Source organism: Monodelphis domestica, chromosome 7, assembly GCF_027887165.1.
Source record: "Monodelphis domestica isolate mMonDom1 chromosome 7, mMonDom1.pri, whole genome shotgun sequence".
Classification (NCBI taxonomy): Eukaryota; Metazoa; Chordata; class Mammalia; order Didelphimorphia; family Didelphidae; genus Monodelphis; species Monodelphis domestica.
Genome location: NC_077233.1, coordinates 237,775,357 through 237,790,175, shown reverse-complemented (window position 1 = coordinate 237,790,175; position 14,819 = coordinate 237,775,357). Strand labels below are relative to the sequence as shown.

At 39.5% G+C, this 14,819-nt stretch overlaps 1 protein-coding gene and 1 long non-coding RNA gene across 18 annotated transcripts in view; one reads left to right on the top strand and one right to left on the bottom strand.

Annotated features, from left to right (window-relative positions):
- Nucleotides 1-641: 641 nt before the first annotated feature.
- On the bottom strand, nucleotides 642-6,965 carry LOC130455634 (uncharacterized). Its single transcript, XR_008913733.1, has 2 exons — nucleotides 6,797-6,965; nucleotides 642-5,516 (listed from the first exon to the last, which is right to left on the bottom strand). It is a non-coding gene; the product is annotated as an uncharacterized LOC130455634 (long non-coding RNA).
- An 81-nt stretch (nucleotides 6,966-7,046) lies between these two features.
- The window catches only part of PTBP3 (polypyrimidine tract binding protein 3), a 105,171-nt gene continuing 97,398 nt past the window's right edge, over nucleotides 7,047-14,819 (top strand). For 8 of the 17 annotated variants that reach the window (XM_007498162.3, XM_016423854.2, XM_056806610.1 and 5 more), the window contains exon 1: nucleotides 12,540-12,559. Coding sequence is in view for 4 of the 17 variants with exons in the window: in XM_007498156.2 (XP_007498218.1) it covers nucleotides 7,392-7,514 (123 nt within the window). In the remaining 13 variants the exon portion in view is untranslated. Of the gene's footprint in view, nucleotides 7,190-7,380; nucleotides 7,515-8,235; nucleotides 8,588-9,127; nucleotides 9,685-12,525; nucleotides 12,560-14,819 lie in introns of those variants that run through there. The other 9 variants (XM_007498161.2, XM_007498160.2, XM_056806605.1 and 6 more) reach the window with 7 other exon arrangements.

Here is a 14,819-nt window from a genome sequence, read left to right as displayed (position 1 = left end):
AGGGGGCACAATGCAGCACACTGGCCATCACAAGATCCCAGATGGGGCTATAACATCTCTGAAGCTTATTTACAACTATATTGTTATAGGGAGGCCTTTCTAACTGTAATAAGAGAGAGTGCTCTGAAAACCACAGATAAATGGACAGAATTTGAAAAAAAACTTAAGTAAAATGATAGAGACACCCTCTAGATTCATCGATAGGCTCATTGAGTTTGGGAGTTAATACCTAGACTTTGATCTTTCTAAAGAAAATTACACAAGACAAATTAGAAAATGCTTTGTCAATAAGTCTTGCAAAATGATCAGGGATTATTTTAGAACTCATTGCCCAAAGTGGCCTGAAATGGATCTTGATGAATTGAGAAAAACTGCTGTTTATGTTTCAAAAGGCTGATGCTACACAAAGAAATTCTGATTCATACTTCACAGTGGTTAAGATCATTTCACTGAATCTTCAACAATGTAGTAATGTGTTTTTACTCTAAAAGAATCTCCAACAATTGTAATTTTCCTCTTTTGTTATCCTTAGTATCATAGGTATATGGTAGAACCTCAGGCTTGTTTTAATTTGCACCTCTCTTTTTCTTAGAAATTTGGAGCATTTTTTGTATACTTGTTGACAGCTTGCCTTTTTTCCCCCTCCTTCCCTTTCTCCCTCCTTCTTTTCCTTTCTCCTCCTTTTTTCTTTTCTTTCATTATATTTATGTCCTTTGACTATTGATCTATTTGTAAGTGAATGGCCTTAAGAATTTTTATACTGACATTTATTTCCAATATCTATATATGTCATGCCTTTAGCAGAATAATTTTCTATGAAGAGTTTTCCCAGTTAACTATCTCCCTTCTAATTCCTACTGCATTGATTTTGTTTGTGCAAAAACTTTTATGTAATCAAAATAGTTCATTCATCTCAAGTGATTTTCTCTAACCCTTCTGTAAGTAAGAATTCTTTCCCTATTCATAGTTATGAAAGGTACATTCTTTTCTGCTTTTCCATTAGTTTATGACAATATTAAATATCCAGGGCATGTCTCAATTTAGAATTTAATGGTATTTGGTATGAGTGGTTTATCTAAATTTCATTTCTGCCAATCTGCATTTGAGTTTTCTCAGCAATTTTTGTTTAATAAGAATTTCTCAACCCAATAGCTAGAGTTTGTGGGTTTACTGAACACTATGCTACTCAATTTGATTGCTTTTGTGACTTGTTTACTTAATCTCTTCCATTGATAAACTCTTGTGTTTTTTAACCACTACTAAATAATTTTGACATTTATTGCTATGTAGTATAGCTTGAGAGCTATTCCTTTTATAGCCATCTTTTTTTGTTATTTCCCTTAAAAATTCTTTGACTTAAAAAAAAGATTTACCCTAAGAATCTTGACCTTTTGTTCTAGATGAATTTTGTTGCTATTTTTTTCTATCTCTTTAAAGTAAGGTTTTTTTAGCCAAGAGTTTATAAACTTTTAAAAATCTTTCAATAGCTATATTTCAATATAATCATAGATTTTCAGTCATTCAGCCTTGGTAAATATCCCAAGGTGTCTGAGTCACCACACTCTACCTTGCTGACCAAAGTTTCATTAACTAGAGCTAAGTTCTACATCCTTGTTGAATATCTTTTTTTCTATGCTATGGCTAAATAAACCAGTAAACCTCCTTTTATTAACTGTTGAAATGACCTATAAGTGTTTCATTCCAGTATGAGACTCAAATAACTCAGGGAACTAGTCTGAGTCAGGTTGAGCACACAATATTCCCCCCTCCCCCCTGCCTATTTTTTGACAAATAAATTATGTAATATTAGAATTAAATTTTTTTGAACATTTGATAGAATTTATATGTAAATTCATCAAGTCCTAGAGACTTTTCCTTCCTGACTTGTTAAATTTATTTTTCTGAGAGCAGGGTATATAAAATTTCTATTTCTTGTTCTGTAAAATTTTGTATTTTATAAATATGTATCCATTTGATTTATCAGCTTTGTTGGCATATAACTGGATAAGAGTCTTGCTTATTTCCTTTTCACTGTGAATTCTTCATTTTCATTTTTGACACTTTCAGTTTCATTTTTCCTCTTTAAAAAAAAGAAATCAAATTAGCTAGCAGTTTATTTTATATTTGTTTTCCCTCCAAATTCAGCATATTGGCTTTTTTGCTTCCACATCATGCTGTTAATTCATATTAAGTCTGCAGTCCACACTACCCACCTAAAATTTTTTCAGATCAACTGTTGTCTATTTATACCTCTCCCATCTTATACCTAAGAAGCTGATTTTTTGTGCCCAAGTGTGACTTTACATTTATCTTTCTTGAATTTCATTTTAATAGATTCAGCCCAATGGTTGGCCCTATGAAGTTAATTTTGGATCCTGACCTATCTTTTGTGTCATCTGCAAACTTGATAAAAATATTAAATAGCACAGAACCCTGAAGTATTCCACTGTAGACATTTATTTTATATCAATCCATTAATAATTATTTTTTTAGTTACATCGTCTAACCTGATCTGAAAATATGATTGTAAAATTATTCTATAACTTAATTTCCTCCACAAGAATAGTAGGAAATATTTTATTTGTAAAGAGCTTTTAAAATTTTAAATATAAATGTCAAGTATTTTTATTATTTGTAATACCCGGATAAATTAAGAATGGCTGGTTTCCATTCATTTTTTAAAAATGCTGGGGGTAGCTGGGTAGCTCAGTGGATTAAGAGCCAGGCCTAGAGATGGGAGGTCCTAGGTTCAAATTTGGCCTCAGACACTTTGCAGCTGTGTGACTCTGGGCAAGTCACTTGACCCCCATTGCCTAGCCCTTACCCCTCTCTTCTGCCCTGGAGCATTGACTCCAACTCAGAAGGTAAGGGTTTTAAACAAACAAAAAACAAAAAATGCTTACCAAACGTTTTAGAATCAATACTATGTATTAGTTCCAAGGCAGAAGAATGGTAAAGGTGAGGCAACAAGACTTAAGTAACTTGCCCAGGGTCACACAGCTAGAAAGAGTCTGAGGCCAGATTTGCCAACTAGCTGCCCTGTTTCCATCCTTTTTTGAACTTGATCTTATAAGATTACATATGTTTTTCACAAATCTGCTTTGATATAAATATGTGAGTATTCTATAATCGATGGAGTTTTTCAGATGAGCTCCCTATACTCAAATAATTATACTGCTTCTTCTTTTTACAGGTCATAGAAGGGCAATCCTGCCTCTAAACTAGAATTGTTGTGGTCCCAGAACCCCATGGGGTCCCGGAGACCCTTTCAGGGGATCCTCAAAGTCAAAACAATTTTCATAATAATTCTAAGACATTACTTGCCTATTAAAATATTCTCCCCCTTTCCAACTACATAGCTCTATGGGGCCATATTTTCTTTATATGCTTTAAAACAACATATCCTAACATACTGAATGCAGAAGCAGAGAAGAGAATACAGCTGACTTCTATTAAGGCAGATATTAGAATTGCAAAAAAATATGTAAGACAATGCCACTCTTTTAACTAATTTTTTGTTTTGGAAAATATAGTTATTTTTCATAGAAATGTTATTTGTGTTAATAAGTAACAGGTTTATTGTCATTTTAAATGAATCAGTCAAATTATTTTAATGGATCAATTTAAATGTCTAATATGATAAATATCATTCACATAAACAAAAGCTTTTTGAGATATGAATAATTTTTGATGGTATAAAGAAGTTCTGAGAACAAATAGTTTGAGAGCTATTTATCTAGAGGTCAGACAAACTGTCTTCATATTTTCCTTGAATATATGCTTGCAGATATCAACTCTTTTTTCTTGTTACATGAATCTGTATATGCTATTGCAGGGTCAGGGAAGGCATTCTGTGGGAAAACTTAAAAGGTGGCAACTGAACTTCTTTCTCTTTGTTAAAAATGTCTAGCAAATAAAGGAAAGGGATCCTGGGCCCCTTGCCCCTTAACTGTTGCTAGTTCTAGGGGAGGGTCCTGAGGTGACCCTGACCCTAGCTGAGCTGGTCCTAGCTCCAGGAAACTACACTGATGCAAGTTCCATTCATTGTGGGAAGTGTGCCATTGTAACCATAGCAACCCAGACTACCCCAGCCACCTCTATATCAATTACTCCCAGAATGATTTGTCTTCCACTGCCATCTGCTTGCCACATGAGAGGAATGGTTTCCCAGCACATTAGCCTTTCCTTTAAAGGTCTTCCTATTTTAATCACCACGTATTCTGGTGATGTCTCACCTCTGGAGGGCCACTCTCCAGTTTCTCAACAAATTCTAGGCAATCTATTACCAAGATGTTCCAAAAATATAGTTTATTATGGGGAGCCTGGTTCTTCATATTGTATTAAACCAGATGCTTCCCATATCTAAAACAAAGCCTACGACTTTTTCAATGCTCCTGACACTGGAAAAACTGGATTTCTTCCTGTCTTTCGCTACTATGGATTTCCTTGGTGACCATTTAGTTCAGCCTTCCCACATTTCTTTTCCCATTTACTGGTTTATTGGGGAAACCTATAACCCTTTTTTAATGCTTCTCATTTATCCCTAGGTATTACAGGGAGGTAGATAAGTTCTGTTAAGTCCTATGGTTCTACTTACATTGCATTGACCATGAGATGATCAACCCTCTCCTGAAAATATCAATTAGTAGCCACTCTTCTCCGTCCAGGATAAAGTGGTCTCCAAAATAAGTTGTCTGTCTAGTTAACAGTCTCTTCTTTTTAAATCCCAACCATTAAGATCATAGCATTACTCTTTCTGTCCTCCTATCCAGAATAGCAGTTCATTAATGATGAGCTCTCCTTTCTTAGTCAGACTGTCCAAGCAAGCATGGATCCCTCTCTGCCAATGACAAATATCATTTGTGTTTGACTAGTAGCAAAGGTTCAGAGCTCCATCTTAAAGTCAGCATACTGTAGTGGGCTCTGGCAGAAGGGGAACCATTCCCAGGTGAGAGGCAGTCACAGTCTGCCTATCCCTTCATTGGCAATTCCTGTCTGAGGTCTGCTCCCCACTCTCCCCACTTTTATGGCCTTTTTTTCAGGTAAAGGGGAGATGGGCAAATAACTGCCTTCATGATCAATGAAGATGTCAATGGCAGGGCACACTTTCCCTAGCCATGGAGTATGGAACTCAATGGTGAAGAATCACACACATGGCTCTGACCCACCATCTGCAGGGCCTCTTGACACTCCTCGGCTTTCCTTTTGCTATTTGTTCTGTGACCTGGCTTCTGAGTGGGACAGGAACCCACCATGGATCTGATATCTGCAAACTTCTTGGATCCTTGCTTTCAGCTTTTCCATTCTCTCTAAATGGAAAGAGTCAGGTTCGGCTGAGCAGGGTGTACTAGTACCCCAATGAAGGAACTGCCAGGGCGACTTAATGCCTGTTGAGTCAGGGTCGAATCTCTGATGTCATTTCTTATGTCCAGAAACAGTTGAGCTTCTTCATCTTGTGCTTATTACCAGTTTAAAAATCTTCAAGAGAAATATGCCCTTTTTTAACCCGGACTCTCCTTTTGAAGAAAGACAACAAACAAAAAACAGTGCATTTGAACAGTGCCTTGCTGGAAAAAATGGCTCTGATGATCTATAATAGGAGGTGACTATGATATATCCCGGTTATGTAGCTGTGAACGACTAGTGCAGAATGTATGTCTTAAGAATAGATTGTCCACTTCTTATCCGTCCGCTTCTTATCCATTCAATTAATAAAAATAATTCAAAAGGATGAAACTCAGTTTTAGCAGAGTCCTGAAGAAAAAACTAACTTCATTACTGGTGGAATTTTAAAGTTTGTAGAAATGTTTTGGATAGCAGTTTCGTTTTACCCAATAAAAGTTACAAAAATTCTTTTTTAATACAAAAGTTTACCACTTACAAAAGTTTCTTTTTATTTTTTAATCCCACTATTGGACCCTGAAAGTATAATAAAAAACAAAAAAAAATTTTCCTGGCAATGTTATTTTGTAAATGCAAAAAACTGGAATCAAGCTAAATTTCCTCCAGTAGTAGGTTTATTGTATATTATCTAATTTAAAATTAAAATGCAATTAAGACTGATAAGCATGAGAACTATAAAAAAAATCTAAAAAGGACTTTATAAAATAAACATCTCAATATGTGGCTACTATGTGAATTACATTATTTTACTACTTTATTGCCTTATTCCATATGAGGGATATACAAAGATAAATTGTCCCTAACTTCCAGGAGTCAAAAATTAAGTGTTTGATCAAAGTTAAAACTCTTTAGCCTGGCATTCAAAGCCCTAGAGTCTGGTTATAATAGTATACAGCACTACTTTCCTTTATATGCAATCTAGCCAAATTGAAATATTGTGATTCCCCAATACAAACTATTCTCCCACCTCAAACCTTTACTACTCTTTTCCCTATACCAGAAATCCCCTACTCCCTCCTCTTTTTACCTAGCCCATATCAATTTTTAAAAAATCTTAACCATAATAATAATAATATCGACCTCACGGGGTTGTGGTAAGGTTCAATTGAGAGGTATGTAAAGCACTTTGCAAACCTAAAAGGATTATATAAATATGAGCTATTAGTTTCCACTTAGCTAGCTAGACACAGCAAGGTGTAGTGGTTAAAGAATTGGCCCCAAGTCTTTGGTACCTCCGACACAAACTGGCTGTACTTTGGTTAGTGGGTCAGATAAAAGTGGGAGCCAGCGAAGATTTGAGAGTAGTAGTGTGACGAGACACCTTTATAGTGTGAAGACTACAGAATCTCAGCCATATAAAAGAACCTTAAAGGATATCTAGTTCAAACCTTACCTGACCAAGTATCCCTTCTGTAACATCCTCAACAGAGATCATCCAGCCCTTCTGGGAAAGGGGGAGCCCGCCATTTCTCTAGGCAGGCCATTCCACTTGTGCACCGCCCCAGTGGTTAGAACTTTCCCCTGAAGTCCACCCTAAATCTGCCTCTGAGCAATTCCTACCACCTGGTCCGGATCTCTGGGACTAAGCCCACGAAGTCTATTCTGCCTCTTCCTTCACGGTATTTTCTAGGCTGAGCAGGGTGGGAAGCTATCGGGGATGGGCGAGTTGGGGAGATTCAAGCATTGCCTATCTTCAACCCAAGCTTCTAGAGTCGATCTCCCATTTCATGACGCATCCTTAACTCGGATAGTTTCTCCATCTTACATTTTAATTCAAGCTTAGGCAGTAAGTAATAGGAGAGCAAGCACGAGGCTAAAAATAGGCTCAAATGTTCTCGTGTTCTGCACCCAATCTTTCTGTCATTCTATGATTTTAAGCCGCGCACATTGATTTGAACTGCCAGAATCCACGGCTAACCGTCTGATTCCAGCTTAGTTTAAGCTTCTTGTGCTCGTTTGCTTTCTTGCCCTTCTTAGGTGCCTGATTGATGCCTGTTGAATTTTACAACCGAAACTGCGTTTCCTTTCGAGAAAGCTACATGGATATGGTGACGCTTCAGTCCTGGGAACCTCAAAAATGGGGCATTTTCTTCGGACAGGAGCGGTTTGGGGTAAGTACCAAACCCATCGGGGTGTGTTAGCTGTTTATCCGCGGTTTGACTGCCCCTCCCTTCCTGGTGGTGCCTGACTACAGACTTTAGAACGTATAACTGAAATGAAGGGCTATTAGGAGCCCCAGATTGTTCTGAGCCGACACTGCTCGTTCTTTACCAAGAGAAACCCTTAGACATGGGGCGTGGGTGTGTGTGCGTGTGCAGGGGGGAATTTTCCAAGGCACCGCTCCTGCCCGGCCAGGAGTACCTCCTTCCAGAATCACGGGTAGTGGGGGGAAGGAGGGGGTTGCAATTTCTCCAGGTGGTAGGGACACCAAACTCATCGCCCTTTTCTCTTTAGGTTTAGGTAGTTGGGTGAAGTAGAGTTGAATGTTCTTCCTGGAGTGGGAGTTGGGAGAAAAGGGAAAGACGGAAGGAAGGAAAGAAAGAAGGAAGAACAGAGGCAGAAGCTTGCTCGCTCGTTTCTCCACGAATCTAAGAAACAGGAAAGGAGGTGGGGCGCGGCGGGGGAGAAGGGAGGTTGGGGTGGGGCGAGCTAGGTTGCACAAGGATGCGCGCACGCGCGCGCCGGCTGGGGCTGGGAGGGGTTGTGGGGAGAGGCGCGAGTACGCGCTGAGCGTCTGGAAACTGGGCGGAGGAGGGAACCTGAAAGGCTCGCGCTCGCGCAGCCAGGCGGGGGTGCAGAGTCTGTTCTCGTGGGCGGGGACGCGCGCGGGCGCGCCTGGCAGCCTCGTGACGGGCGGAGGAGCTGCCGGTCCCGAGGCGGTGACGGGGGCGCGCTCCCTTCTCCGCTCCTCCTTCTTTAGCTCTCTCCTTCCCCGGCTGGCTAGGGGGCTGGGTGCTCTGGAGAGAGACACCGCTCCCCTCCACCCCGGAGCGGCCTGATCTAGAGTCCGGCTGCCTTTTCCTCCCAAGGCTCCCTCCCCTCTCCCGCCGCCTACGGCGTCCACGCCCTCGAATCCCTGGGCTGCTGCTCATTGTGCTGCGCCAGGCCCGCCGGCCCGAGGACTTCCCCCGTGGCCTCTCTCCCTCCCGCCCGAGCTATCCTGATCTTCCTGGGCCATGGATGGGTAAGTGCAGGCGGGCTCCCTGCTCCCGAGTGGAGCCGGCTGGGGGAATGCGGCTGAGCCCCGCTCCCTTCTTGAACCTTTCGCCCCCCCAACCCCCCAGCTCCCGCCATCCCAGCGCCAGCCCCGGCGCTTTGCCGGATGGAAGCTGGGGAGAGGGCACTGGAGTCCCCTCATCTTCTCGAGACTGGGCGCGGCGCCGTGTGTGCGGGGGAGGGGGCGTGGGGCGATGGGGGTGGTAATTCTCCCGCTTCCCCTTTGGTCTCGCTCGGCTTCCTCTCCGCGCTCTGTTGTCTCCTCCCTCCCCCATACACCCCCTCTTGGTAGTGCGGGGCGCCGAGGCTGAGAGGGGGCGCCGCTGAGCTGGGGGCGGGGGCGGGGTGGGGTGGTTGGGACTGAGGAAGGGAAGGAAGAAGGGAAGGGGGTGTGTGTGCGCGGGTGACTGAGGTGGAGCTGCTGCTGGCGGCTGGGCCCGGGCGGGTGGGGTGATTGCTGTGCAGCTCTCTAGGGAAAAGAGCTAATCCCCGTGGAGCTTTTCGTTTGGGACTGAAGAGGATTCGGACTGTATCGGGACTTCTTAAACACACTTTCCCTTTTTGCTCTCCCTTCTCTCCTCTCTCTTCTATTCCTTCTTTCTCCTTTTCTCCCTTCCACCCTTTTTTCGCCCTTCCTTCCTCCTCGTCTCCATTTCCCTATACCCTTCCATTCCTTCCTCATCTTTTTTCCCCTTCCTTTTCTCCATCTCGCCTTCCTGCTTTTCTCCCTCTTCTTTCCCTTTTCCCCTCCCCCCACTTCCCCGTCTTTCCTCCTCCCACTCCCTCTCCCTCTTCGCTACCCTCCCATTCCACGCCCCCTCCAGTCCCCTCCCCTCCTCGCCCGCTCCAGGTTGGGCACGGAACTTCTGTGATTAGAGTAAGTGGAGTGGTTGAAGGCGAGTCCTCCAGGTCCTGTTCTCTCCCCCTCCCCCTCTTCCCTTTCCCCCTCGGCTGACTAACCAGAGTCACGTCTTGCTGTGTTGAGACATCTGGAAAGCCAGAGATCCGGAGTTGGAGTTGGTGTTCCTTCCCCACTGCCCCCAGATCACTTCCGCTTAGAAAATGGTGTGTATGTGTACGGTGTTTGGAGAGCTGGGGAGGAGGAGGAGGAGCCGCTGAGCCGCGGCTGCTCTTGCTGCTGCTTGGGGTTGTGTCTTGGGGGTGGATGCGACTTTCACTTTTCTTTGGGAGTTGCTCTTTCCTGGGTAGATGAAGGAAGCTCGCAGGTTTGGCTCTCCCGGGCCCAGCAAACTAAAGCAAATTATGCGGAAAGAGGAGTTTGTGTAGATCTCTTTTTGGAGGGGAGGGGGCGTATGCTTTTAAATATTGGGAATAGATTTCGAATCCATAGAAAGGCACCCCTTTTAACTGGGAAACAAAAGAGAAACGCTTTTGGCCTTGAAATGTGCTTAAGTCATGGACTCGGAATATTTATGGAGAAGGTTCTTGGGGGAAATGGGGAAGTTAAGAGGGAAGTGAAGATTTTTGTCCTGGATTGGGATGTTAGGCCATTGGTGAAAGGGTGAGTAGGCTGCAACGCGTTATATATATATTTTAAACCCTTACCTTCCGTCTTGGAGTCAACACTGTATTGGCTCCAAGGCAGAAGAGTGGTAAGGGCTAGGCAATGGGGGTCAAGTGACTTGCCCAGGGTCACACAACTGGGAAGTGTCTGAGGTCCGATTTGAACACCGGACCTCCCATCTCTAGGCCTGGCTCCCAATCTACTGAGCTACCCAGCTGCCCCCTATATTTTTTTACGTAATAAGAACTGCAATGATAATAACGGCTGCTACTCTTACAGGAACGATAAAATCATTTCACTCTGGTGTTGAGTTTTGTTCAGCATTCCCACAGGTGGTCAATTTCTGGTGAAAAATTTTTGAAAAGTCTTAGACGTATAAAGAAAATAAAATTTTGGTGGTTTTACAGTAAAGAGATAAAACAGTAATTAATACACTGCTAATTAAATCTTGTGTCTAGTGTTTACTATATGGTTGTGATGGTAGTTACAATGCCATGTAAAAAGTTGTCTCTTTTCTATAATGTATACTCATTTGATGTTTCCTGTAGGTTTAGTATGCTAAGCCCTTCTTTTACTATTTCTGATTAGCTCAGTTGACTGCAGAGTGAATATGGATACAGGATATCACACAAGTAATTTGAAGATTTAAAAAAAAAACATTTTTACAATGCTACGACTAGTTTCATGACTTAATAAGTTTAGCAAGTGTCTTCAAATCATACTGAAATGACTTAGAATTTTGTAGACTTGTTTGCTTTACTTGAAGTGCTTCGACTTGAAGGTTGTTTTTTTACTAGGAGCAAAGTAATGGGGATTCTGTTCAATTAGATGAGTGGTTGATGTAAGTTAACTAGTTTTTATAACTTGTCAGTGCTGAGACAGGAGGGCTGGCTCTCCCTTTGGTTTAAAAAAAAAAAAAGATGAACTAATGTCCTAGCCATAATTGAAGAAGCACCACAGCTGTGTTAGAAAGTGGGTAGGTAAAAGCAACTGGTATATTGGGATCTTTTAATTGTGAATGTGAATTGTTAAATTATAATTCAGATAATTTGACTGACCTTTAATGAAAACTACTGACTTCTTAATTGTAGTATTGGGGCTCGTCCAGCAGGAGGTGATACTTAAATACTAGTACATTTTTTTTAAAGCTTGGTATGAGTTTTTTTAAAGACTTTAAGAGTGGGGCATTTGATAGGTACATACTGAAAAGTGTTCATTGTGTAATCAAAGTAAATATATATACTTTAATTCATATTAGACAAAAAGTAATTATACAAAAACTTGTCATATTAGTGTAAAGTAAGCCAAAGTTGAGGTTATTTAGTAAAAATAATTTTTTTGGTCAGTGAATTTTAAGATTCAAAATCAGGTGTGACTTTTTTGTTTTCAAACAAACCCTTTTATGTTGTAGGGCCTTAGAATTTCAGGTGTGATGCTCACTCAATATGTGGAATTTTCAGTTTGTGCAGTTACAGTTTTCTCTTAAGAGTATATGGAGATATGTTTTAATTGATGGTACTCTGCTTATGGTTCAATAGATTAATTTTGTTGGTATGTCACAGAACATTAATTATAAAGGTCCTGCCCCACCTTGAAAAGGTGTGGTTCTAGACCTTTCATGATTTTGTCCTGGGGGTTTAATTAAAATTTTAGGGTTTCCCACAGCCTGAAAAAAGCTCTGACTATTTGATTTAAAATGTTGGACCATTAATTCAAATTTTGAGTTACCCTTTTTTTTTTTAAGTCACTATGTATTGCCCAAGTCCCAGCTGAATTACCTGAAATTCAGAATTGCCTTTTTTCCCTTTCCTTCTTGGAGCTGTTTGGAGTTTAGGACTTTATTAATTTGTATACTTTTGAAAATAATGTGTTTTGGAATCATTTGTGAAATTTGATGTTTTATTGATTTAAATAATGACAGTATCTTGTTACTATTCTAGTGAGACAAGGGAATTCTAAGTCTTTTGAGTTATTGTTAAACCTTCAAAAATAACATATCAATTTGACTTTGAAGATAAAAAATTTGGGCAGTTTTTATTTTGAAGGCCAGGTTGAAGAATAAAGGCAAATGGCTAAAAATTTTAACTAATATTTCTACATAGGTAACAATTGTGGTTTTTTTTTTTTGTAGAAATGATTGCAAGGAATTTGATTTACATATTTCTTATCTATCTCTTTAGAGCTTTGCTTTGTTCTTGTGTGTTACTAGTCTGTCAGTCGAATTTCCTTTGCAAAAACATTCCACTACTCATCACATTTTCACTTTTATTTACATTATAACAATGTTTTTCTTTCTTCCTTTAACCTTATTTACCTCTGCCCTTGTAATACTTGCTCTCTAACTTTGTTTTCCATTTTCTCTTCATTTTTTCCCCATACAGTGTTGTTACAGATCTTATAGCAGTCGGTTTAAAGGTAGGAATCTTTTTCTCATCTTTCATATGCACTTAATTTGTGGCATTTTTCCATTCAGCAAAACTGTACCACTCACATATCATTTGTGTGCTTTTTCCATATCACCGGTGTTCTTTTTTTGTCTTTGATTTAGCTATTAACAATTTATTATGATATGTGTTTACAGCCAATTTTTGATTATACATATTCATTATGGGGGGAGACTTAGTCTTATTTTTAATATATGCAGACATAAGTGAAAGCAAAAGATTATAATATAAAGTCATGAACCAAATGAAACTACTAAGAAATATAGCAAAGAAAAGGATTTTCCTACATCCTCCCTTTGATGGACAATAAAATTAGTGGTAAGAAATAAAGGAAATTTGTCCATTAATAAATCATGGTTTTAAAAAACCTTAAAGAGTTTACAAATTGTTTTCTGTTTAGCTTTTAAACAGTATGTAAAAGAGTTAAGACTTATAAAAGCCAGCTGTTTTTTTATTTCACATAATTGTCTAAAATAATGCTTATTAATGTCAAGTTTTAAAAACATAATCTTTAGGTTAATTTAGAATAATAAATCTCATTTATATAGTGCTTTAAGGTTTACAAGTTCTTTTCCTCCCAACTACAATGAAGTAGAATGGAAATGTAATTAGCATTAACTGAGGCTGTGACTGATTATGGCCATACAGTCAGAGAATGTTAAAGCAAGGATTTGAACAGCAAGTCTAGTATGCTTTCTATTATGTTTCTTAAAAGTTCTGAAGTTTCATTAATATTCCAGTAGATTATTTTGAATCTTGAAAATTTCTATTTACCAAAATGGAAAAGTAGACAAAAAATTTTTATATCCTTTCCATCTTAGAACCAATGTATAGGTTCCAAGGCAGAAGAGTAGTAAGGGCTAGGCAATGGGGGTTAAGTGATTGCTCAGATTACACAGCTTGAATGTGTCTGAGACTAGAATTTGAACCCAGGACCTAGGCCTGACTCTCAATCTACTGAGCCACATAACTGTCCCTCAAATTAATTTTTGATGTACTACTTAAAAAAAAATATGTTGTAGACTGATGATTATTAGGGTAGTATTGTTTTTTATGGTTGTACTTTTTCTCCCTTGGTTTAAATATTTATATAAACATTTAAGTTTGAAAATGGTAAATATTCAGTGGACATAAACTGCAGTTTTTATTTCCACCCCCCTGGATCAGTATTTAGAACATTTAATTGATTTAGGCAGAATTATGGAATTGGGACTGGGGATGAAATTTATGCCCAAGGTTCCTTTACTTTTATTTGAAAACTTCTCTAAGTCTAGAATTACATCTTTAGAAATTGTATAATTATAGTAAAAAAAACTACTTCGGCATTGATTGTTCATCTTTTACAGATAAATATCCTTATTTACATTGTCTGTTGCAAAAAGTTAAGCATAAATAAATGGCTTTAGAAATTAGACAATAAGAGATATTTTTAGGCATGAGAACCATGTTTTGGTGCTTAGAATTTTAATTGTGTAACAGACTTTTAAAACCATAGAAAGGAGAAATACAACAAACATTAATGTATTTGCTCTGAGGAGAGTGTACATTAGTCAGTGGGGACACAAAGCCAAAAAATTTAAGCATTCCCTGGCCTTCCCAAGCTTGCTTTCTAATAGATGGTACCACAGATAATCAAAGTATTTTGAGGAAAGAGTAAGTGCTAGCAATTAATTACATGTGGCAAGGCTTTGAGTGGAGGGCTAAATTCAGCAAGCTCTGAATCAAGCTAAGAATTCCAAGAGGTGGAGGGGTAGGGGAGTACATGAAATGAGTGATGGAATGTTGAGTTTGGAGTAACTAGTCCACTTTGTCTTAAAATAGAGAGGAGGGGGAAGTACTGTGAAATAAATCTGGAAATGCAACCTGGAGCTAGATTTTTTTTTTAACTGGAAAATTTTATTTAATTAATTTAGAATATTTTTCCATGGTTACATGATTCATGTTCTTCCCCCCCCCCCCCCCCCCCCCCAATGTAGCCAATGAGCAATTCTGGAGCTAGATTTTGAAAGGCTTTATATGCCAGGTTGTGTATGTTATCTTACAGACAATGGATAACCTGAATATTTTTTGAGTTCAGGGAGTAACCTGCTCCTACTTGAGCTTTTTAGGAGGATTAATTTGGCTACAGTGGGCAAGGGAGAAAATGGAAATAAGAAGACAAATCTGGAGGCTTTTGTAGTAGTTATTGAGAGGTGATATAAAAGCTTGATTTATTTAGGGCTGTGTCAATG